The sequence below is a fragment of the Carassius auratus genome, chromosome 16 (genome assembly GCF_003368295.1).
Source record: "Carassius auratus strain Wakin chromosome 16, ASM336829v1, whole genome shotgun sequence".
Taxonomy (NCBI): Eukaryota; Metazoa; Chordata; class Actinopteri; order Cypriniformes; family Cyprinidae; genus Carassius; species Carassius auratus.
Window position 1 is genome coordinate 18,387,643 of NC_039258.1, and position 25,650 is coordinate 18,413,292.

At 37.8% G+C, this 25,650-nt stretch overlaps 3 protein-coding genes across 6 annotated transcripts; all 3 read right to left on the reverse strand.

Moving 5' to 3' along the window:
* Positions 1 to 133: 133 nt before the first annotated feature.
* On the reverse strand, positions 134 to 12,711 carry LOC113116420 (valine--tRNA ligase-like). Its single transcript, XM_026284578.1, has 31 exons — positions 12,593 to 12,711; positions 11,636 to 11,980; positions 11,415 to 11,558; positions 10,647 to 10,854; positions 10,337 to 10,452; positions 10,148 to 10,223; positions 9,976 to 10,076; positions 9,076 to 9,203; positions 8,743 to 8,907; positions 8,571 to 8,652; positions 8,281 to 8,400; positions 7,267 to 7,375; positions 7,097 to 7,185; positions 6,923 to 7,013; positions 6,715 to 6,839; positions 6,505 to 6,608; positions 5,462 to 5,620; positions 5,296 to 5,386; positions 5,106 to 5,211; positions 4,925 to 4,995; positions 4,509 to 4,634; positions 4,219 to 4,323; positions 4,069 to 4,137; positions 3,890 to 3,968; positions 3,592 to 3,719; positions 3,300 to 3,455; positions 2,971 to 3,189; positions 2,363 to 2,474; positions 856 to 1,034; positions 414 to 563; positions 134 to 316 (listed from the first exon to the last, which is right to left on the reverse strand). The coding sequence occupies exons 2-31, from the start codon at positions 11,978 to 11,980 to the stop codon at positions 248 to 250; spliced, it is 3,822 nt and encodes a 1,273-aa protein (XP_026140363.1). The 5' UTR covers positions 12,593 to 12,711; the 3' UTR covers positions 134 to 247.
* A 4,105-nt stretch (positions 12,712 to 16,816) lies between these two features.
* Positions 16,817 to 20,953, reverse strand: LOC113116422 (uncharacterized). 2 transcript variants are annotated; one of them, XM_026284582.1, is made up of 2 exons: positions 20,304 to 20,953; positions 16,817 to 19,018 (listed from the first exon to the last, which is right to left on the reverse strand). In XM_026284582.1, exons 1-2 carry the CDS (start codon positions 20,598 to 20,600, stop codon positions 17,726 to 17,728), a joined length of 1,590 nt encoding a protein of 529 aa, XP_026140367.1. In that variant the 5' UTR covers positions 20,601 to 20,953; the 3' UTR covers positions 16,817 to 17,725. The 2 variants fall into 2 exon arrangements, with proteins under 2 accessions (XP_026140367.1, XP_026140366.1); XM_026284581.1 differs by having other exon boundaries at positions 16,817 to 19,021.
* A 128-nt stretch (positions 20,954 to 21,081) lies between these two features.
* On the reverse strand, positions 21,082 to 25,526 carry ino80e (INO80 complex subunit E). Of its 3 annotated transcripts, XM_026284583.1 has the most exons (9): positions 25,443 to 25,508; positions 25,021 to 25,109; positions 24,868 to 24,938; positions 24,725 to 24,777; positions 24,568 to 24,640; positions 23,346 to 23,463; positions 22,997 to 23,095; positions 22,594 to 22,802; positions 21,082 to 21,186 (listed from the first exon to the last, which is right to left on the reverse strand). In XM_026284583.1, exons 1-8 carry the CDS (start codon positions 25,444 to 25,446, stop codon positions 22,596 to 22,598), a joined length of 714 nt encoding a protein of 237 aa, XP_026140368.1. In that variant the 5' UTR covers positions 25,447 to 25,508; the 3' UTR covers positions 21,082 to 21,186; positions 22,594 to 22,595. The 3 variants fall into 3 exon arrangements, with proteins under 3 accessions (XP_026140368.1, XP_026140370.1, XP_026140369.1); XM_026284585.1 differs by lacking the exon at positions 22,997 to 23,095 and having other exon boundaries at positions 25,443 to 25,526; XM_026284584.1 differs by having other exon boundaries at positions 25,021 to 25,487.
* Between the last annotated feature and the right edge of the window lie 124 nt (positions 25,527 to 25,650).

Here is a 25,650-nt window from a genome sequence, read left to right on the forward strand (position 1 = left end):
ATTCTGAACAAGCATTGTGGATATACTGTATATAATTTTTAACTTTATAAACAGTTTATATACATTTGTGTATGTATATATAGTGAGCTTGGTGACTGTATAATAAATACAATGAAACTACAGAGAAAATTCATCATTTTGCATCTTAGGTTGATGTTTATTCAAGTTTCCCCACATTATTGTTCAGGACTGACATACATTAGACAGAGAGAACACAATTGGAAAAATTCTTACAAATGTTAAGTTGTTACATCATCTTTCTGAAGTTTTCGATGGCTTCCTTCACTTTTTGTAGTTCTGTTTCATTCTGCCTCAGCTGGAGGAAAGAAAATAATATGTTGCACTTTTCTTCAAGACAAGCAACTGCAGACAACTTTAATTTAAGACCATTTCCCACCTTCCGTCCCACTTACCTTCTCGGCATCTGCCTCCTGCACTTTAACAGGGACTTTCTCCTTGTAGTCACTCTTGGCCATCTTTTCCTTCATCTTTTCCATCTGTTTCTCCAGCTCCCCTTTCTTCGCTGTCAGTTTAGTGACCTCCTTTTCCAAATCAATCAAACCCTGATTCACAGAAAGGCAGAAAGCTCATTGAAATGTGACGCTGTAGGAGAGGGGGAAATGAATTCTTGACACAATGCCAAACCAGATGATTGGGTGCTGAGAATGTCTTGATGTTATTTTTAGAGAATCAAATTAAAATAAATACTTAATCTCCTCGTTTCTGGTTGATTAAATGAATGAATCTGTTTGGCAGCTGTAGTGGGTTTATGACAACCAGAATAAAACTCCTTCAGGTGTGTTAGTGCAAGTCACAATGCTTTCGTCATGAAACAACGGTCTCAAAGACTTTTACCCTCAGCATGAGGTGAACAGTGCATTTATCTGAGGCGATGGCCACCGCACAGCCTTGTGGGATAGTGCTGTCGCCCCCCACCACTGGGTGAATAGCCTGAGAGTAAGACAGCGTCTGGATCTGGAGACTGTATGTCTGCACCAGAGCAGCAGTATCAGAGTCTATGCACTGCAGATAACCTGACACAGAGAGATACAACAGTTACACATCTGCTAATAAAAATCTGAAAGAATACAAAGACTGTGAGGTTCTAGTACATTACTACCATATGGTCAGTAGATTGTGTGTAAACCTCAATTTTGTGTTTGATATGGGTAATATTGAGACTAGGGATGCACCAACTTTTGCCTCTTGTGATTCTGTAATGAAGCTCGTGAAGCTGTTGTGCAACATTTTTATGTTATATTAAAATAATTTTAATGTACTTTTTAAATACATTTCAGAATATTGCATTATATTTTCGTATATATTACTATGATCATTATTTTTTTAATTTGTTTTATAGAAAAAAAACTTTATATTGATCAAAGAATCAGACAAAAATGTTTCGACAATTTTGTCTTTAATGACTCACTCATTTCGTTACAAAACCTTAAGACCTTCGTTCATCTTCAGAACAAAGATTAAGATATTTTTGATGAAATCTGTGAGCTCTCTTACCCATGTAATGTAATTAACACAATCAACACCCAGAAACATAGCAGGGCGATCGGTAAAATAATCCATGTGACATCAGCAGTTCAACCCTAATTTTACAAAGCTACGAGAATATTTTTGTACACAAAGAATAACAACTTTATTAAACAATTCGTCGTTTCTCCATCATTTTGGAGAGTTTCCGACGAATTACTGTTTCTGGATTTCCCTGTTTGTGGGAGGGTTGGAGAGCTCTCAGAAAGCATCAAAATGATCTTAATCTTTGTTCTGAAGATGAACGAAGGTCTTGTGGGTTTGGAACGACATGAGGGTGAGTAATTAATGACAGAATTTTCATTTTCTGTGAACTATCTTTTTAAGCAGGACAACTCCTTGCAACACTGATAATAAGACATGTTTCTTGAGCAGCAAATCAGCATATTAAAATGATTTCTGAAGGATCATATGACAGAAGAGTAGTGGCTGCTTTGCCATCATAGGAATACATTTTATTTTAAAATACATTAGAAAACCTTTTTTTTTTTTTACTGGAATAATATGTCACAATATTCTGCTGCATTTACTGCCAACCCCAAACATTTGAACAGTAAATGTAATGTAAATTTTTTTTTAACTAAAAATACAACACAAAAAAAATAAAATTAATAAAAAAAAAAATCTATTATTTATCTGATGATAACAAACAAATATTGCCCTAATTTTTTAATGACAATCCAGCACTGGATTTTGATCAGTCACATCAGATCGATCCCCAATCTGTTTAAAATGGGCCATCTACCAATACTGACCCAGGCTTGGGATCAGTGCATCAGTGTGAAATGAGTGTGCAGTGTACTGTGTGAGGTCTCACAGTCAGCGCGGGTCTTGGTCAGGTTATAATCGGCCCTGAGTGATCGGATGGTTTTGACCACAGACATGACAAACTCCATCTGACGGTCGATGTCCTCGCTGTGCCAACAGAACTACAATCAAACAAAATACACCATTTACACCAGAAACCACCACAGAATGCATTTCGTTCAGACAACATACTCTCTTTTCATTAAAACTTTAAAGTTCCTAAGGTTATACCTTCACATTCCACTACATTGCCTCAATGAATGATGAAAAATGATCCAGGATGAAACTCTAAGAAAAGCTCATTACAGTGGGACATCAAAGACTAGATCATGATTTATAAACTTTTCAATTTAGGCTGGATCTCGGTGTGATTTTGCCGCCTTCTGACCAGACGATTCTTGTTACATTAACCAGCAAGTAGTACTTCATATGTGCAGGGGACATCATGAATACATAACTGTTTTCACTTCCTACTGACTCCACACTCAAATCCACCTGATGTTTTATTGGCTGAGGTAAACCAACTGCGTCCTTACATTGTTTAACAGAATAGAATAACATTTTTATCTATATACTAGAAAACACTGCCATTACACTTGACCTTTGACCTCTGCTCACCTCTGATATTTCTGGGTAAGGTGTGACACAGATGCTGGAAGGGCTTTCCTGAGCATGTCTTCTTGGCAACCGCTGGAAGAGCTCTTCAGTCACAAAAGGCATGATGGGAGACAGGAGGCGGAGTCCCACCTCCAAACAGGTGTAGAGAGTCTGTCTGCAGATGTCCGCTTGCTTTTGTCCCTCCGAGTCTGTCCTACTCAACACCGGCTTCACACTCTCCTACAACGACAGAAATAAAATAATAAAGCTCAAATTTAACACATTCTTATTGGATAATGTCTTATTTTAGAAATTTTTGTGAAGAGGACTCAAATGTGTGAATTCATTACCAGATAAACATCGCAGAGCTCGTACAGCCAGAAATTGTAGATAGCGGTGGTGATTGTGGTAAAATCGTAGGCCTGAAATCCGCCATCGCACAGTGCTACTGCTGCGCTCAGACGGGACAGAATCCAGCGGTCAGACACACTTTCACTGCCACACAGCTGAGAGACAGAATCACATGTTAAACGGAGAGGGAAATCAACCCACAATACACCACAGACTATCTGTTCGCAAATACTGCACATAGTTAGCACATCCTCCATCAATCTACCACTTCCTCCTGTCCATCTCGCTCACCTGAGCTTTCTCGCAGGGCACAAATCCCTCCCCCAGAGTCCTCATGGCAAACTTCACTGCATTCCACAGCTTGTTACAGAAATGCCTGTATCCCAGGATCCTGTTCACATCCAGATTAATGTCTCGGCCTGGGAGAAATAAACAAAAACGCACATTATACTTTATGTAACCGTGTACCTTATCTTAAACTAATCTAAAATGCACTTCGATGCTTTATTTGGTAAGTACACTAATAAATTCACACATTCATAACATTGTGTAAACTACTATTTGTCTAATACTGTAAGATTTTTTTTACCTTGACTGGTGTAAGCACACAAAGCAAATCTGAGCGCATCAGTCCCGCATTCTGGAATTCCACTGGGATAGTCGGATTTCTACAGAGCGGACACAAACAAAACAGAATAGAAAAGCACTGCTGCAGCTAAGGGGACAATAACAAGAGATTTCAAGAAATCTCAAGAAAGCGGGGTTTACCTGTCCCTGTTTGGCCTTCTCAATCTCCAGAGGGTCAAGATTGCTTTCTATTAGCTGAGCATGAAGACCCTATACAAACAAACACACCTCAAATTAATTTTGCACAATAACACCTTATGTAGCCCCTTGTTGTTGTTGTTGTTTATGTACCTCCAGTGAAATGCCAGTGATGACGTCCAGAGGGTCGATGACGTTACCGAGAGACTTGCTCATTTTCCTGCCATGGGCGTCCCGTACCACCGCATGCAGGTAGACCTGAACAAACCCGTGTTACGATACACAAGTTAGTCTAGCTTTGACTGCGGTGACACAGCTTGATACATCTGAGAGCAAGTTTGGCAGTCTGACGGACACTCACTTTTACATTTTATAGCTCCAGGATTTCCAGAAATAAAATATAGAATAAATGTAATGTAAAACACACACATCCACACACCCACCTCTTTGAAAGGTAGTTTTCCAGTGAGTTTGAGGCCCATCATGACCATACGAGCCACCCAGAAGAACAGGATATCATGGCCCGTCTCTAACAGTGTGCCTGGGTAGAAGACTCTCAGATCCTCTGTCTAACACACACATGTTGCAATATTACATAATCAGCAAGTCTAGGTATTTAAAATATGACAAAATAGGACTAATTGTCAAGATTTTGACAATATGAAATAAACAGCACCCAGGGACCCCCAACACAAATAAACAAGACTTTTTTTTCTCTTTGCAATATATTGCTTATGTAATCATAATATATCATTAGAAATGGAACTATAATATTGTATGATGTGTATCATATCTATCTATAAACATAAATATATATATATTGTGTGTGTGTGTGCGCTGTATATCTGTAATTTCTGACCTCAGATGGCCAGCCAAAGATGGAGAAGGGGAAGATCCCTGAGGAGAACCAAGTGTCCAACACATCCTCATCTGAAACAGACGAAGATGCTTTATAGATGCCATGGGGTAAAATACTGACATAAAACAGGAGGATAAAAGGACTCTGTTGTAATCAGAGCATGTGTAGGTAAGACTCGTACCCTGGCGCAGAGAGATTTTGTCTGCAGTGACATTGAAGCGTTTGGCAGCTTTCTCTCTGGCTTCCTCCTCTGTTCTCCCACTGACCCAATAATGTCCGTCCACATCCTAAACACAGACAACAACATCTTAATGCCCAGCATCGGTGTGTATCCAGTGCACACACTGCAAGCTGCATTTGGCTGTGCTCACCTCTCCTGGTTTGACTGACGGATCATTCACAGACACAAAGTACGCTGGTATCCTGTGACCCCACCACAACTGCCGTGAGATGCACCAGTCCCTGAAACCCAAAAAGCGTTAGCACAGACTGAAAACACTCTGGCAGAGAACAGCTGGGCTGAGATAGACGGGTCACCTGATGTTGTCCATCCAGTTGAACCAGGTTTTGAGGTGGTGGTCAGGGATGATCTTGAGCTCTCCGTTTCTGACGACATCTGCGGCCTGCTTTCCCATCTCCCTGCAGTCCACGTACCACTGAGGCTTCAGAAGAGGCTCCACTATGTCCTTAGAGCGGCTGACAAACACATATCAAAACCTTTATACATGGTAATATAACCGCTGTCTATTCCAGGATTAGATGGCATTTCAACACACTATGAATACATTTTTCATAAATTATAAATTACAACATTTAATTGTAATTATTATACAATGGGTTGAATTTTTAATGTAGCTTTGTTGGTCTAGAGATGAAAATGTCAGGCAACCTATCCATGTTTGCCTCTGCATAATTGGGCTAGCTTCTATCACGAGACAGATGAATTAGCACCAAAATACCATATTTTGTCTTGGATATGCAGAGAAAAAGGCAAATGTTTAGTCTACATATTTTGCCAAACTAACTAAAAATTAAAAGTGAAATGAAAAGAGTTTGGGGTCAGCAAGATTGTTTTACAGAGATTACTACTTTATTCTGAAAGGATGCATTCAATTGATTTAAAAAAAAAGACAGTAAAGACATTTATAAGGTTACAAAAAATATAGATTTCACTATATTGCTGTTTTTATTTCTTACTGACCCCCAGAATTTTGAACACCAGTGTATTTGCTTAAAAAAACACACACAAAAAAAACCTTTGTATAATATTTTAGTCAAAGAACTTTATCATGTTTTTTTTTTAACTGTTCAATCAAACATTATATTTCAAGAATAAACTAGTAACTAGCAAGATTACTGTTTTGTGGTGAAGTGTACTAGGTTATTGTATGGCAGCTATAACAATGTACTTATTGTAAAAAGCATAATTTTTTCCTCTTTTAAAATGTATAATTTTTTTTCCAGATTTTCAAGTTATATGACCATTTTCAATTCCGTTTCCATTGGCAGTACTGTGTCCTGTATACCTGTCCATGACCACCTAGGTAAATGAAGGAGTTGAGTGGGAGTTAGTGGCTAACCTGCAGACGGGCACCACCATGGGATTGTCTTTGACCTCCTTAAACTGGCCTAAGTCTTTCAGAGCCTGGAGCACAGCTTTCCTGGCCTCAAAGCGCTTCATTCCCTAAAACAGCAGAGAAACGCAGATTATTCAAAGAACAATGACTCAGTCAAGATTCAAATACCTGGTGTAAACAGGGTAAAATATATCACAGTATGTGTGTGCCTACCAGGAACGGAGGAGGAACATTGATGAGGAGGCCATTTTCATCTAGGATGTTGATGAAGGGCAGTTTGTGTCTCTCTCCCACCTCGTAATCATTATGATCATGAGCAGGAGTGATCTTCACAGCACCTGAACAATAACACCATACTGTAGACTAAACAAGGCCCAGACAAAGACAGAGAATAACTTTCTGTCCTTGAAACATTTATTACCTGTCCCGAAGTTCATATCCACAAAATCATCAAACACAATGGGCATCTTTCTGTCACAGAATGGGTGAACAACCATCTTTCCTTTGAGATGCTGGACAGAAAAGAAGCTTTCAGTTAATGCGACTCAAACCTTTTCTGACAAAAAAGGTTTTGAGAAGAAAACTTTTGTGTCACCTGATATCTGGAGTCATTAGGGTGGACGGCAACAGCTGTGTCTCCGAGCATCGTCTCAATACGGGTGGTGGCCACTACCACCTCCTCATCTGCAGGAGAACGTTTCATTTAAACACATCTGTATATCTCCTCAGTGCATCTCACCTCAATTCTCCAGACTCGTCTCTCACCTGACCCTTCAATCTTGTAAGAGAAGGACACCAGCACTCCAAACTCAACCTTCTCTTTATAACCTGGCACAGGAAGAAGAGTTCGCCCCATCAGCTCCTTTTTATCGACCTGGAACACAAAACTCATCATGTGACTTCAGTAAAAAGAGACTGTCATTTCAGTCACCTGCCACTTTCCCACATAAACTTACCCTGATGTGAAAACTGATATTGTTTTTAACTAAAGCTACACTGGCAAGTCTTACTTGTGTGTTGGGATGGTTTAAAACGACATTTTAGGAAGGTTTTTCAAAACAAAACATTGTTGCTTTGTCACTTACACTGCCGTTCAATAGTTTGGGGTCTGAATTAAATAAATATTTTAATTTAGCAAGGATGCTTTAAAGGGTTAGTTCTCCCAAAAATGAAAATCCTACCTTTAATTACTCACTCAAGTTGTTCCAAACCCGTAAGACCTTCATTAATCTTCTGAACACAAATTAAGATATTTATGATGAAATCCGAGAGCTTTCTGACCCTACATACACAGCAACACAACTGAAACGTTCAAGGCCCAGAAAGGTGGTGAGTAATTAAAGACAGAGTTTTCATTTTTGGGTGAACTATCCCATTAAATGGATCACAAGCGACAGTAAAGAAAATTATAATGCTAAAAATAATTTATATTTCAAATAAATGCTGATTTTAAACTCCATAGCCATAAAATATATATATTTTTTAAATCACTGTTTTAATATATACATTTTAATATATATTCAAAATAGTAATACTATTAAATTGTAATAATATGTCACAATACTACTTTTAAACAGAAAGAATGTTTTACTGTCGTTTACCACATAAATATAGCCCTGGTGAAGATAAGAGACTTGTCTCAAATATATTTCAAAAATCTTAAGAAACCCCAAACTTTCTGAACGTTAGTGGCAGTGGAAGAGTTTTCCCACTCGTTCAATCACAGATGGGAGAGATAAAAAATTAAATGTCGAAGTTTGCATGCATACATGAACATACCTCTATGTCAGAGATGGCAGAGTTGAGGGTGCAGGACCAGTTGACGAGTCTCTTGCTCCTGTAGATCACACCCTCCTCATGCATACGTACAAAAGCCTCCTGGACCGCATACGACAGTTTCTACAAGCAGACAGTATTACAAAAGATAACAGATTAGCCATCATTAATTAATGACACTTTAATGCTAAGTAGCACAAAGCTGGTTAACAACATCCAGACTTTCCAGATGGCATTTAACACCTGAATTGTTGCAAAACAAGGCATGTTTGGGTTTTAAGCACTGTACTCACATCATCCATGGTAAAACAAGCTCTGTCCCAGTCCAGAGAAGAACCCAGCTTCTTCAGCTGGTGATAGATGCGATCTCCCTTTCTGTTCGACACCGAAAGGAAGAGAAATGTGCTCATATAATTGGAGCTAAATTAATTATTTATAGATCTAATGAAATTATCCAACACTCACTCGTTCTTCCACTTCCAGACCTCCTGGATGAAGTTCTCTCTCCCGAGATCGTGTCTGGTCATCTTTCGCTCTCTCATCAGTTTCTTCTCCACCACCACCTGTGTGGCGATACCAGCGTGATCACAGCCGGGATTCCACAGAGTGGTCTCTCCTCTCATCCGGTGCCTGCATCATCACACCATGATGCATGATATTATATTGCATTAGATTGCATAATATTTGGTCTATGCTTTATTAACAATAATATGCCTTTCTATCTTTTAATTACTGCATAACAAAGTTACTATTATGGCTTAGAAACTAATATTTATAACAATTATAACTGGTGGTTACCATCTTGTCAGGCAATCCTGAATGGCATTGGTCAAGGCGTGACCAAGGTGGAGTGATCCGGTCACATTAGGTGGAGGAATACACATCATGAACACTCCACGTGGGTTTGGCTCACTCACATTCTTCCTCTGGAAGCAGAAATATAATAAAAAAAAATAACACTGGTACCATTCCAGAGTTTGGGGTCGGTAGAATTCTTAAAAATGTTTTTAAAATAAGTCTTTCATGCTCACCAGAGGCTGTGTTTATTTTCTCAAATACAGTAATATTGTACAACATTATTATAATTATTATAGAATTGGAGCTAAAATCTTGTCGAGCACTTCGATAGGTCCCGATGACAGGCGCAGATTTTCTGGTAATGCGAGGCGTTCAGGAATCGAATCTTGCACCTCGCGGTGTGCTCACATACAAATCGGGCAGCCCCGATTAATATCAAACATGTCTGATATTTAGAATTTTAACTCTATGATTGGATCAGCACTTTCACAATAGTAATGTGCGACCGAGATACAGCTGCTGTACAGCTCCGATGGAAAGTGGAGACAGAGGAAACTGCTGAAGTTTTGTAGGAACATGACTGTCTATATAATGTGTCGAAAACGAATCACAACCATAAAGACAAAGGGATGCGCTGGGGTGAAATCACATCAGTTATGGGAGTACTGGGTGACTGCAGAAAGCTGCTAGCTCTCTGAATGCATCAAAAATATATTCATTTGTGTTCTGAAGTTGAACAAAGGTCTTACAGGTGGGGAACAACATGAGGGGTGAGTAATTAATGACAGAATTTTCATTTTTGGATGAACTTTCCCTTTAATCTTTACTTGCTGAATAAAATGGTGTACCTACAGTGTCTCAGGAAGAACCAAAATACTTTTGAATATTTTAATGTCATACCCCATATTCAGGCTTGAAGAAACCCTGTTTCTCCCACCAGGAGTACCAGGACGCTTCCACATACTGAGGACTGTAAGAATCAGGCAGAGGACTCAAGACATCTGAAACACAAAAGACGTTACATTACACATTTGAAAAATACAAATACTGTTTAATGGAAGCAAAAACGCACCTTTTTTCTCTCCAGGCGGCGTTGGGATGTTGTAGGTGATCACACCTAGTTCCTTCTTCTCAGGTTTGGCCTTTTTCTGTTGGAGGGAACAGAGGTGGCAACAATACAGTATGAGAAGTTCAGCTGTCTGTCTAGCTCCGTTTGTGTCAGTGTTATTAAGAGAATAAGAAGCTGAGATCATCAGTCTACCTCAGTCTGAGGCTGCGTCTTCTTCTTCTCTTCCATCTCTTTCTTCTGTTGAAACTTTTCCATCTTTTCTCGCTTCTTGGCCTCTTTCTTCAGTTGAGCCTCTGTTTTAGGAGGACCTGAGAATAACAAGGAAGCCGGATCATTACAAACAAATCCTTCAGACAACTCCTAAAAGCCATTCAGACAAATTGATAGGACCAAGTCTATCTGAAGTTACAAGAACATATCAGCTGATGTTTTAATCTACAAGTTTATAATGATCTTAAAATAGACACAAAACACTATTCCTTTAAATCCCACACATCCTTACCGTTAGCAGGTGTGCCGTCTGGTGTAGGCGCTTCAGAAGCAGCAGTTGCTGTGGCATTCACAGCAGCGCTGGGTTTGGGTGTCACAGGCACCATTTTCTCACACAGTGAGATTTTACCCAGCACCTTCAGGAACTGTGGCTGGTTCACACAAGTATTATACCATCTTGTCACATTCACCAATGACTTCCTGTCTGCAGGCTCCAATGCCTTCAAAGGAAACAAACATACTAAAAATCAGGAATCAATCATTTTAGCAACAATTACAACAAATTAAATATAAATGTAATACCTGTATAATTGTAGAACTAAAACTTAAACTACTAAAAATAATTTTCATGAATTAAAAGACGGAGCACTGCACATGGCATGCAGGAAAAAAATTGTAGGCTCAATGATGTGCACGATCATAAATTGAGAGAATTATTTAGTAAATTTTGTGCATGATGTAGCAAATCGAGGGAATAAAATAGTAACTGTGTGCACATTTAAATACATTGATGGAATGAATTAGTAAATCATCCATACAATGAAAGTCAATGGCATGCAGCATTGTTTCTGGATTCCACTGACTTTCATTGTATGGCCAAAACAGTTCGAACATTCTTCAGAACGTCTAATTTGTTCCACAGAAGAAAGAAATAAATACAGGTCTGGAATGGCATGAAATATAATGATGAGTAAATGATGACCGATCTTAAATATGTTTAATAACACAACCTGTTATAATATAAGAGTTGATGTGGTCAAGCATACAGATGTGTACTCACATATTTAAACGGCAGGAGTGCTGCCACAGTAACAGCTATATCCGCCAAAGTCACACCCTCTCCTACAAGGAACGTCCGCGGCGCTAGAGTCTCATCTAGAGCTTTGAGAACATGCAGCAGCTCTGCTTTGGAACTCTGCTGCAGCTGAAATGAAAGATCAACTGATATTACATTGAAAACGCATTCTGATCATATATGGGCCTATACAGACAAATACATACCTTCTTATCAACCCCCATGATCCCCAGCAGAGGGAATGTCACAGCACAGGCCACGGGCATCAGCTCGTTCTCAGCAAAGCTCAGCCATTGCCAAACCTGACTCTCCTGCTTCTTATCGCTGCCGGTCCGGTTGCCCGCTGCTGCTAGGTACCAGCTCACAGCATTAGCACCGGTGAGCACGGTGCCCCCCGAACCAGCTAAGACCAGCGCAGGACGAGATCCGGCCACCTCAGCCGGAGGGTCCTCATGGATGATTCGTGGAGGAGATGGACAGAATTCAGCAGCGACCGAGGGCAACAAACTCCTGAAGTCATCCGGGTGGGAAGAAATGTATAGAGTGTCCATCTGACAGACAGATATGAATAATAATTTTTTAGAAATATTATGGGGTTATTTTTTTGGCAAAACTTACTTTAATTTAATACATCGGAAACGAAAGCATGCAGTATTAGAATAATGTCTGTCAATTTTCTTTGACAAGTAACAAAACCTTTAAGACATTAATATTTACAATTATTGCATATCGCACTTTTTGCTTTTATTTTTTTATTTATTTATATATCCAATCGTGTTTCCCAAGTTTCGTCACTTTTGTTTTACCTGCTAATGACACATAAACTGTACTTCCCTATACATTTGTCAGATCAGATGTAGAAAATGATCTCACTGAATTAAGATTCACTTAAGTAATTGTATTAGTTTTAAGCTCGCGATAAACCTTTTATTCGGTAACCCTTTTATGTTTATATTATAATGTAATGCTGGCATAATAACTATTCTGACGTAAATATAGAGCTAAGTTAACTGGCTAAACGCATGGTCTGTTTATTTCAGCAGAGCTATGACTGTAAATGTCAAGAAACTACACAGAACACACAGACACACTTTCGGTTGTATCTATCATCATAAGTTCGGCGGTATCTGTTAAAGTCTTGTTGAATATAATTAATAACTCACCTGTAGGCAGCAGTGGGGAAACGTCAGCCTAAATCCAGCATGCAGAGGATCCAATGCTTCATAAGCACTGCCGTAAAGTGATGTAGCCGGTCGTAAAGCGCATCCGTCTGACGCAATAAATGGAGAAGGGTCTGGCTGCAGACCATGGGCAAGTGGAGCTCCACTCTCAAACCGGAAATACGTCACCTCCACTTGAAAACATCAAGATGGCGTCGCCGGGAGAACTTCAAACTTAAATTCAGGTAATTTTATCTCTGTATCGCTAAAATGGTGAACTGATGCTGTTGTAACGTGCAGTGTAAGAAAAACGCACAGGGCTTACGTGAAATTACTAACAAAAGAATTAATAAACACTATGGATTTATAGATTTATATCGCGAGCAATGTTGATGTCTGGCCACTGATCATATATACACCACATATAGTAATTTATAGATCAATGTGTCTGTCCAATGTGTTTTTTTATTAAGTTATCAAGTTCAATTACAAACCTTTACGCCACATTTCAACAACTGAACACATATAATTAGTGTTGATACAGCCAAATAGAAAGAAAAAAGATGGAAAAAATAACAAATAACAATAATCACACCATAAGATAAAACAGAATAAATAACGGAAAGAAAAAGAAAGATGTCTTAGGGTCTTATTCTAACAACAAAAACAAGTTCAAAGCATACAAGGAACGTTTCTGGGCGTTCCTGTCAATCCTGTAATGAAGAGACTTTGCAAATATCTTTAGTTCATTCTTCCATCCGCTGAAGTGAGGTTTAACCTTTAAAAACGTACTTATCTTACTTATCTACTTATCTATGAATCTAGTATTTGCACAAAGTAATTAAGTTATTTATCAAAAAGTCTAGGATCTTTTCCTTCAACAATACTCCAACCTTAACTGAGATCACAGTCAAAGGGTGTATTGATATCTGTTTGAAATGAAGCCAGTTTTGAAATTCCAGCCAAAAAGTCTGTACAGATTCACATTTCAAAAACAAATGATCAACAGTTTCAATATCTTTCTCACAGAACCCGCATGGATTGTTCTCCCAATTAAATCTTTCTTGTAGGAAGTGATTAGATGGATAAATGTCCTTTAGAATTTTAAATGTTACTTCTTTGGCTTTAGGAAGAACTGGATAAGTAAAATAAAGCTTCCTTATTTTCTTTGCCTCTTCTTCAATAAATTCTTGAAGAACATACTTTCTTTTCAGTTGACTGGGGAAGTACAGTTTGGATAATACATTTCTGATAAACTTATTTGTTAATTGTTTGCTCTTTAAATTTTTACCTTTAGTACATGATGGATAGCATAGGTGTAACTTAGTTTTTGGTGGCTTGTGGTAAAATAACGTAGTGAATAATGAAAGGACACGATCGTTTTGTATGTGTATTCCTTTAGCATTTGTTGTATAATTTTAAAAAGGTCATATGAGGTGGTTGTTTTCATATTTAATTTTTCATTCACTTCCAGGGATAGGATTGGCATAGAAGATGCAGCACTCTTTACATTTTAAATGTATGTTGCCACCCTAGAAGTCAAAGTCTTTTTACATGTGACATTAACATATTTATTTTTTCTATTTTGTTGTTCTGTTATTCTATCGTTTTACTTTTTTTGTTTCAGATCAAATGTATATCAAGTGTTATCCATCCTCTTAACACCTCCACAAATAGAGACTGGAACTTCTGAGCACCATCACCTTGTCTGCTATGGGACTGTCATAGGTGAATGATGCAGTACTTTCTGTGTTGAATTTACCTAACGTCAGCACACAGACATAGTATTGTTCCAGTTTTGCTGTGCTCATCTCTTCTTTGTGTCCCCAGCCCAGCAATCAGATGCATCAGAACAACAAAGCACAACTGTGGTGGACCAGGCACCTTCAGCAACAAGTAAATTGCTTTAACATTAATGATAATTAAATGTCAGTATTGTAATTAAACTTGACCCATCTGACGTAATTGTTCATGCCAGAGATTTAACAACACTGTCAGTCAGGAGCATATTTAACAGGAGGCACATTTCAGCTGGCTTGATTGTGACTTTAGTAAGTGTGGTCAACCCTCTTGTTTTTGTGGCTATAACAATTAGACTAAGTAATCTCACTCTCTTCCATTTCCTTAACATGAAACTTTTTTTTTTTTTTTTATACTGAACAGGTGCAGTGAAGATATTTAAAGAGACACTATATAAAGTACAGAAAGCTGTACATCATCTCTAGGTGCAGTCGCCTACAGTGCAGCCAGCTTCACAAAGACTGTGGGGCACCAGGAAAATGGACAACAAGGAGTGCTTTTGGGGTTTTACTCCTCAGATGACCACCCTGGCTACTTTAGCTGGGATTGCTTCACAGACAATGGAGGTCTTGAAGAGTAAAGTTTGCTTGCATGTGAACACATTGTGTTATTACAGTAACAATTATGGTCACTTGCAGTTCATGTGTTTTCAATGTAGTGTAAGATGTGTTAATTATTATTATTACTCAAAAACCATTAAAACTTCTAAATTGTGGAAGTTATTCTTCATTATTTTATTGTGGTTATTTTGTATATGTAGTAATTTTGATTAAAATACAAAATTCAACACACATAATTTGGTTGAGGTATTATTTTAATAATTTATTTAATATTTCATTTATTTTTCACTGCTAAATATTAAAAACATAAGGTTAACTCTCTAAAATGTATGGAATGTTACATTGGCAGTTGTACACTGGTAAAACAAACATGAACAAATTGATGTCTGTAGTGCAAATTGCTGGGGGGGGGGGGTAAAAAAAATGCTGTCTTGTCATAAACCGTAAAAGATTAGTATATATATATATATATATATATATATATATATATAATTTTTTTTTTTTTTTTACTAGGTAAAAGCAACAAAGATAAAAGTACAGAACATATTAACATGTGTACAAAGAGGTGACATAACTGGCAAAGCACCCTTTATACGTGTATATAACAAGTAATACAAAACGAAAGTTTGGTGGTAGTGACATATTTTCCCTCTTAAATGGAGCTCCACTCGCCCCCATGGAGTCGACGTAATTCTACGTAAAGTGTTACCCGGACCAACATGGCGGCCGCGTCATTAGTGTTGGCGACGTAATTCTACGGAACGTGTGGCCCGGTCCAACATGGCGGCGGCGTCGCCGTGGAGGTGACGTATTTCCGATCTTGAGTGGAGCTCCACTCGCCCATATGTCTGCAGCCAGACCCTCTTGAATAAATGTGTAACAGACTACAGTGTCCGATAGAGGCGCTACGAGCTACAATTACACTCAACGCTATGATGTAAACCACTGGAAATGAGAACTGATGGGTAATATACAAATTAAACAATGAATAATTGCTGCTTATTCCTTCTTAGACAAAATTAGTAGCCGATACTTTTGCCAATAAAGAACATCATTTGTTATTTTGAATGTAGTATTGACAACAACCTTATGATTTTGTAGATCAAATTTAATATTTACAAATTTTATCTCATAAGCCTTTCGGTAAAGATCTTATCTTTTTTAAATCAAGGGTTTTCAAACGAGGGAGCGGAAAGAAGTGTCAGAGGGTCCATGGAAAATTTGAAAGAAAATCTGTAAAAAAGTAAAAATAGATAAATAATAAAAACACGATTAAAATAAATAAATGAGTAAATAATCAAATAAAATAAAAATATGTTAAAATAAATAAATGAGTAGATAATTCATCAAGCAGGCCTAAGCAAATAAATAAATACATCTAATACAGTATGCTACTTAAAAAAAACCTATTAAAACTATTAAATAGGCTTTTAGGCTATTTTCCAATGAATATTGTAGGTGTTTATAATATTAAATTTGCAGCATTGGGTCTTTAAAAAAAAAATTTTTTAGGCCTATAGGTACCTTTTACATTTTAGGATGGGAATCTTTTACATATGGATGATCATATTTGGAGATCTATGAAAACTCCTCACAAGAAAAATATGGCTAAATACCTGTATATGTACATTTTTAGTTTTAGATAACTTACTAAAGGTTTTGCTTTACAATCATATTTTATTCATGTAAATGACTCGTCCTAATAAAAGATTATGTAGCGCCACGTGCTGTTCTAATAATAAGTGGGGGTATTAAATATATTTTCCTCAACTTTCTTTGCTTTTTATAGTCTTATTCAGTAGATTTACATTGATTACCTTGAAGGTCTTGTGTTATTGACTAGACTATAAATGACAGAGAGCATGACTCACAGAGAAGAGGTTTTATTGCAGCATATAAACACCTTGCTGTGTCATGGTTTATATGTCAGATGAAATGACCAACATTTGACAACAATTACATAATCTTTCTGACACTTAACAAACATTTCTCAGCACCTTGAAAGAGATAAAATTCACCCTGCACCTTCCCTTTTCAAATAATTAGGAGATTTATGTAGGTATTTTAAGGCAGAATGTAAAACAGCAGTTTCATGATTCATAACCACATGCCATATGGTTAATATCCAGTGTGCAGCCTGACAATTATAGAGTGCAACTGTCAGGATCCGGAAGTAAAAATCCCATTCGGTTTCTCCATAGAGGAATTGATTTTTAACTGTAACTTATAAATCATTAAAGAGTGACCTACTGTGAGCTGCAAAATTGGTAATCGATGGTATATGCTTTTGCTGAAGCCATCAGTCTGCATTATTTCTACTTAATTTTTAAATGCTCAATTCCAACATCGATTCCAAACTATATTATGATTCTGCAGAAAAATCTCCAGCATTTGGAGAACTGAAACAACAAATTGAACCAACCCTTTAGCAGCTGTCCACTTCCATGAAACACTACAAATGATATCATTTTGAAATATATCACATAAAAAATACATGTTAAGGGCACAGTCCTGCACCTTTTCAAAGAATGTGATTTTTTAAATCAAAGTTTGTAATGTTTTGATTCACCTACAGTAGGAGACAGTTCGCTTGATTCATGGCTCCGTGAAATCCTTAACAAAGGATCCTTAATCCTTTACTATGGGAAAAATAAATAGGAAAAATACTTCCGGAACCAAGGCCATTGAAAAAGTGTACAGGAACTAATGCACTCTATTTGTGGTGTAATATGCAAATAAGTATCTAGCACAGGCATATATATACACACTTTTAAGTCTATTCACCAACCACTTCAGACTTCAGCAAGTCAGGTGTTTGCAATTCAGATGATTCCTCTGAGCTCCCTCCAAAAGCTTCCTGGACATTCGATAGTGTGTTTTCCACTACTCCACCTATGATGGATGCTACAATGTTAAGCATGTGGCCCACCCCCTTTCCACTTCTCCAGGTAAGTTTGCCAACCCCACTTCCCACTGTTGACACCTGGTGGCCCATTTCTGAGGATACGACACATAGGTAATCTACCGTCTGATCGAAGACTGAGCCGAGAATCATCCTGATGATCCTAAAACCATTCCCCACTGTTCCTGTCATGATTCCCAAGGCATCCAATGCCAAAGTGCCTGTCCCTATGAATCCTTCCTGGAAAGCCACAAACAGGCTTTCTGCTAACGGACTGAGGCAGGCATAAGTCGTGCACACGCTCGTTTCTCCTGTCTGGTACAAGGTGTTCAAGATGCATGAAATGCCAGAATACACCCCTGAGACCAAATTGTTGACCAGAGTGCAGCTGTCACCAGGCACCGAGGCCAGAACAGCCAGATCTTCCTGAAGAATGTAAGTTAGCTGGAAGGGAAGGTTAGTGGCTCGGTTTACGATCGGAGAGAAAGGGGCATAAAAGAGATAGATGGTGGAAGACAAAACTTTGAGGAGCACAGACTCGGAGCTCTCTGTCTCATTGGTGCTCTCTTGAAACTCCATGTCTGAATCTCTCAAAGATGTGTAGCTTCGGGCTTCACCATCAACATGCTCCGAAGTCACTTCCTCTGTTCTTGATTCTGATGTTTCTGCTTCCTGAGAGTTGTGTTCGTCAGTGTGCTCTTCACTTTGCACATCAGAGTTGGGTGTTTCGATGCCATTCACTTCCTTTTTCAAGAACAATGCAAGTGCCTCTTCACTCTGATGTCCTACTTCGCCACAACCTCCTGAAAACAGGCCTGCAACTCCTATTAGCTCCTCCAAAGCCTTAATGCTGAGCACCTTCACGTCCCCCTCCTTCACAAGCCCAACACTGAAACTACTATCTCCATCTGATGCGGCACAACACACTGCTGACCACAACAGTTCCCCTCTGCACTCATTTAAACCACCTAAACCAATCTGAACATAAATGTCTCCACTCGTCTTTGAACACTTTGGTATGATGGAGCTCTGTATGAACTCTGCTGTCAAAGAATCCCATTTAAAGAGAGGGTAGCTGTGATGGGGTGATGGGGTCTCATTGGTGGTTCCTCTGTAAAGAGCTGGGATAGCCACAGGGGAATCATCATTGATCTCTTCTTTGACATCCTGCTGATGGGTTAAAAAAACCAGGACTTAATTACTTGCACAAGGATTGTTCACCCAAAAATGTTAATTCTGGCATCACTTACATTAGCCACCTTCACGTCATTCCAAACCTACATGACCTTTTCTTCAGAATCTAAAATAATACATTTTAAAGAATGTTGGGGTCCAAACAACATTAGACCCCATTGATCTTCACTATACGGGGGAAAAACTGAAACTGGATTTATAGTATCTTTTTTGTTACTTTTGTTAAGGTGTAGTTTTGGAATAACAAGAGAGTGAGTTAATAATGACAGAATGTTCTCTTTACACAAAGAATTTAAAATCGCAAGTTTTGTAGCTGATGGACAGGAATGAGATGTTTGTTTTGAGGTGTGACGGAATGAAACAACCTGTAACAAGTCAGTTACATGAACACCCTTGTTAATTAAATGCAGATTATCTTAATGGATTAGCTTGCATTCTGGATAACACCAATCTATTGATCTATTGCTCGTTGGTAAGACTGACCATAATAAACGGTTCTTAAAAATGTACTCTATAAATTGATGCTAGATTCTGGGCAGCTGTACCATGTGATATTTTACATGTACTCTCGTCTTGTCATAAAAAGGTCCAGTTGTCTGATTTTATAGGAGACTTTTGGCTTTGATATACTGGGTCTCAAGGGATACTATGATGCAATTTCCTGTTTGTTTTCTGCATGTTGGTTGCGCATGAATGATTTTGCAGACATGTTTACCAAAATGCAATTCATTCAAGGAGTGGAATACAGCACTTGCATGATGAGCATGTTTTTATCTGTATTATACAAAAGAAAACCAAACTAATAATAATGTTGTTAAAAACACTAACTTTAAATGTATAATAGATACTAAGGAAAAAAACATGCTTACCATAGGTGCATCTGAATCAGTGACAGTTTGAGAACTGCATTTTCATTTTTTTTTTTTTTTTTGTTATCCATTAATAGAAATGACAAAAATAATAATCATGTTGTTTACCCTACTATAAATTATGCATGAAATGGTTAGATTTTTCTCTTCCACTTGACAGCCTTTTAAATTTGCATGTCAGCAGAAACCGTAATGGATGTCATTTAGCAATACTCTGTGGTCAAAAATTCAGACATCTATAACCTGTACTTACACTCATTTAGTACGATAGCTCTCCCCGTAAAAGATTAAAACAACCAACACTTCATCACAACAATGCATTTTTAGAAAAACAGTATATGCTCAAATCTTCCCCTGAAGTCTATTCAAGCTCCAAGAGAGTGTCTCACCGTGCTGTGATCTCCTCTGCCCCATCCATTTTTCAAGCCGAGGTGAAGTGCTGTATAGACGGTGGCTTGGCAGTTGGCATTATAGAGCGATGCAAAAGGCCGTCCGGTCAGATGTCTGTGACACCTCTGCTCCAAACCCAGCTCAGACAGTGAATGTGGAGGTGTGCCTCTGAAAAAACACTCTTGACACTGGAGGAACCCTGGATCAAGCTCTGTGAGGGTACTTGCCCGGACTACACCACCGTTAAACAGCACTGCAGAGATGAACACAGCGAGTCTGGGCAGAGCAAACAGCATGGCCGAACCCTCAGTACAACGAAGCAGAGACTGCAGCTAACAGTGCTGAACTAGCGGCTACACAAAACAAGCTCCTGCTACACTCTCTCTCTCTCTTCAGCTATGCAGAATGAGCCTGGGCACAATTTCACCTTCTCCATCCCTCCCCCTTTCAGTCCCTCACTCTCTTTCATCCATCCCTCCCTTTCTAAATCACACTTTCTGACTACACCTCGTCCTAGTATTGCTATAATGCACACAAACCAGTACACACACCTCTTACACGCCTTAATGATTACCAGTGTGTCAGCATTCCCCGGCATCAACACTACAGCATGCCGTTTTTGCAGCTAAAGTCATTTTTATGGCCAAAAGAACATTTTGGCATCATCTACATAAAAAAAAGGTCCAGTCATGAACTTGGAATTCCTCAAATCAGAGGTGGTGCATCAAAAAACAGGTGTTGGTGTTTTGACTCAAACACTACTCAACAAAGTACAGATAGACACACAGGAGAACATTTTAAATATTTAATAAAAAGGACATTAAAAATACATTAAACACGAATGATTTTGAAAAGTGTTTTGCTTGCAGTTTCTTTTGGCACCTGTGGAAAGAAAGAAAGAGACTTTAATTGCATTAATTTCATATCTTTTATTATAGACATAAATACTCCTGGTGATAAACTGTTAGAGGAATTGTCATGTCTAGTTCATGTTTAGCTGGTGTGTGTGTGTTTGTGTTTTATAATCCCACAGCAACTTGCCTGGACTAGTGTTGATGTGCTCCTGGGTAAACTGGGTGTGGCTCTCTCAATCTCAGGGTGTTTTTCTCTCTTTGTTCTGCTCACTCACTCTCTTCCCCCTGTTCTTATTGTCTAAATCCTGTCGCGCAACTATACAGTTATGGCACACTTACAGGTAATACATTGCAGCTCAGCAGTCTTTAAAGAATAAGCCTATCCAATATCTACGATGAGTCAGAAGTTTTTTTGTAACCCAATCTGTTATAAACCCAAACGCCGACAAAACGCAGATCTAATTTTCTTAATGACGAATCACAAAATCCTTTTCACTTGGTCAATCTCCAATTTCCCACACAGGATAAATGGAGTACCTACCTATCTGGAAGAGTCTGAATGATCTAATAATATGTTTAAGTAAGGTGTGCAGAACAGGTTCACAAAACAGGGCTCAACTATAACAAATATTTTGGGTTGTCCTGCCAACACTTTCACCAGCCCCACCACAAATAAAATTATCAATTCATATATTAGCCATGTATTTTTATATTTGCTAGAAAGAAAATAGTATTTTTATTAAATGGTAAGTTTTCTTTAAGCTATTTTTATCTTTTCAAAAGGAAACTAATATTATAACTCCATAAAGAAAGGAATAAAGCAAAGCATCTGTAGTTTTCAAGGCATTCTTATTAAAACTTCAAAACTACAAAAGTCATCTTTGCCCTTTAACAAAGCTATATACTACTATATACTACTGTTCAACCGTTTAAGATTGTTTTATTTAAAATAACAATAATAATAATACATTTATTGAGCAAGGATGTATTTTACATTATTATAAAATATTTCTATTTCAAATACATTTTCTTTTGTACTTGTCTATTCAAATCTATAATAATGTCCACAAAAATATCAACCAGCACAATTGTTTTCAACATTGGCAACAATTAAAAAATAAAAAATAAATATTGAGCACCAAATCAGCCTATTAGAAAGATTTTTGAAGGATCATGTGACACTTAGGACTGAGTTATAAATGTGAAAATTCAGCTTTGACATCACAGAAATAAATAACATTTTATAATACATTAAAACAAAAGCGTTATTTTAATATTTCTGTTTACCTTGGTGAGTGCAAGATTTTTTTTTACTTTTGAATAGTAGTGTATGTTAGCCATCTAGATAACATTATTTCGCCACTTTTATTGTTGACCCCTAGAAAAGCCTCTGTGTGAATGAATTTTGAATGAATTGCCTTTATTGGTCTATTACCTTCACTCATTGGGTATGTCAATAACCAGCTCTGCCTCATCCCCCTCTCCCCTCTCCTCCTCTCCGCGGTCACTCTCTCCTTCACTATCCCCCTCCTCCTCGGCTGCATCCTCACTCAGCATCTGCTGTGGTACCCAGCTGAACGGCCCACTCGCACCCCCAGCTGCACCACTGCCTGCAGGGTAACTGGACGTGAGTGGGCCAACCACCTGAATACGAGGGACAAGCAGAAAAATGTCTGTTAGACTACATTTCAGAAACACATGTAACTAAAATGTATGAAGAGAAGTGTGTTACTGTAACCGTACGATTACTACAAGACATGACAAACAGTGTAGCAATAAAGGCCGCATGAATCTAGGCCATTGTGTTTCCATAGTCAACCTCTCTGTCCCTCTCTCACCTTCCCTGAACCGTCTTTCCTGTGTTTGGCCAGTTTTGTTTTTCTCTCTTTCTTCACTCGCTCAGCAGAGGGAGCCAAATACTCAGGAGGGAAGGGTAACTGCTCACCCAGAATCACACACACAGGGCCACCAAAGAGTAACAGTCATTCCCACACACATACACACACAGTACCCAGAGTGATGTGTGTGAAGTCCATATAAACCAGGTGAGGTGATACAAAGACAAAAAGAGAGAAAATGAATAAAATGACAAATTAACTGGTGACAAAAACAATGTGAGTAACTGAAAAACATGAGTGCAGGATGAGACGTATGGAGCGAGTATGAATGGAGGTGTGGTGTACTCACAGTGTTGAGATACTGTGCCGGAGCAGATGACTGGAGAGGAACCGTACCAGAGCGGGACAGGAGTGAGAGGTGAGGAGATGAGGACGACGGGACGGGAGGAACCCCAGGACTCCTCCTTCTGAAAAAAAAAAAATGTATTGAAGACACAGAGCTATACTAATAAAAAAAAAACAAAGCACGTTATCTTGATAAAACTTGGAAAAAAGCAAAACAGAAAGTGGCCACACCTGTCTCAAATGTAATTTAATTCAGCAACAAGCAACATTTCAGACTAATTTGTTATTTTAGTTGAGACTTTTTTTTTTTTAAGTGAATTAACATTTTACATTCCTAATTTATTCCGAACTTTTCAAAATTGCATTATCTGTCACTGCCTATGAGTTACTATGCTCTATAAAGTTTTGTGGATTTACAATTTTTCACTTTCACAAATCTTTTCCAGTCAGATGCTCATTACTTTTAAGCAGCTTATAACTGGCCATTTTAGTTAATTTGCACTACAAAAATAATGCATTTTTTTTTGTAATTCTGACTGTCAAAATTCAAAAGGCACACATGCATTAAAATGTTTATTCAACAGCCCATGAAAAGTCTCTATACTTGGTCTGTAAAACCTATTATTAATTTTGCTTTTTTAAAACACCCCTTATGCTCACCCAGGCCGCATTTATTTGCTCAAAAACACAGTAAATAGAGTAGCATTATAAAATATTATTACAACTTCAAATAAATGTTTTCCATTTAAATTAGAGCTGTCAAATGATTATTTGTGATTAATCACATCCACAATAATATTTCGTTTACATAATATATATATGTGTGTACTGTGTATATTTATTATGTGCATGAAAATATTTACATATATTTACATTCATATTTTTATAATATATTTGAATATATTGAATACATGAACATAGCATATTCGTCTTAAATATAGACATGGATGTTTGTGTATTTATGTAATAAATATTCACCATAAACACATATATTATGTAAACAAAAACATTTATTTTGGATGTGATTAATCGCGATTAATCATTTGACAGCCCTAATTTAAATGTATATTAAAATGCTACATATTCCTGTGATGGCAAAACTGAATTTTCAACATCATTACTCTAGTCTTCAGTGTCACGTGATTCAGAAATCATTCTAATTTGTTAATTTTGCGCTCAAGAAAATCTGTCAAATCCACAAAAACATCTATTTGTTGCAAACTCACTTCTTCCCTGCTTCCCTGTCTCTCTCTCTGGCTCCTTCTCCATCACTGTCGGAGGAAACAGTTGCATCAGAATCTGAAAACGAAAACAATCTTAGCACAGAAAACTTCTTGAAGATTCCTAGAGGTTTGCAGACGAGCGTTTTCATTAGAGACCTACCGGAAGACTCTTCATCCACCCGTTCATACTGCAAAAGTCTGTCCAACAGAAAACTGACACAAACAAAATTGTTCATTATGTGCATGTAGGTCAAGCAGAAGGAAGGCATTTGATAACTCTGATAACAAGACTACAGGTTCTACCTTTTGTCTCTAGAAACTTTTAATAGTTTCCTCTGAGCTCTTCTCAGCTCTTCCTGAAAACACTCTTGCTCCTGAACAGAAAATGAAGCCAGAGGGTTAACAACAGTCTGAAATAATGAATAAAATATTATCATTGAAAAAATAGATACTCACATATACCAGAAACTTTAATTTGCGTTTGAGATTTTTGTATTTTCTCTTGTAATCCACCTCTACTTCAGCTTGCCCGTTCATTTCTGATACTTAAACGAATATTTAACGTCGTTTGTAAAATAATTAGTTTATATGGGTTTGAGATCGAAACTGTACTGTTTTCCTCCAAATGTTAATGTCTATGTTCGTTCAGAATGATATAAGACACTCAAACAGATTAAGAAAGAACTGCTTCTATGCTAGTAATGCTAAAGCTACATGTTCAGCAAGCTAAAGAATAAACTAATTATGTATTTGTCGAGTAATGCAAACAAGTCAGAATCCACAAATGAGATAATGACAATATAATAATCTTTATATATATATATATTTCAAACAAAACTACAGAACATTTAACAAAGGCAATAAACACATAACCTCACACATGTCAGGTACAGTGCAGAACCGCGATGTGCTCTTTGTTTACTTCCGCTTTCAACGTAATACGCACAGGAAACGGATTTTGGAGTCACCATCAGTCAATTTTCAACTAGAAATGTATTTCTAAATATATGATGATTTCAAAGTTACCCATATTACGTGAGTATCCTTGAGTTATTTCTTTTTTCGATCATCCATCGTCAAAGCACA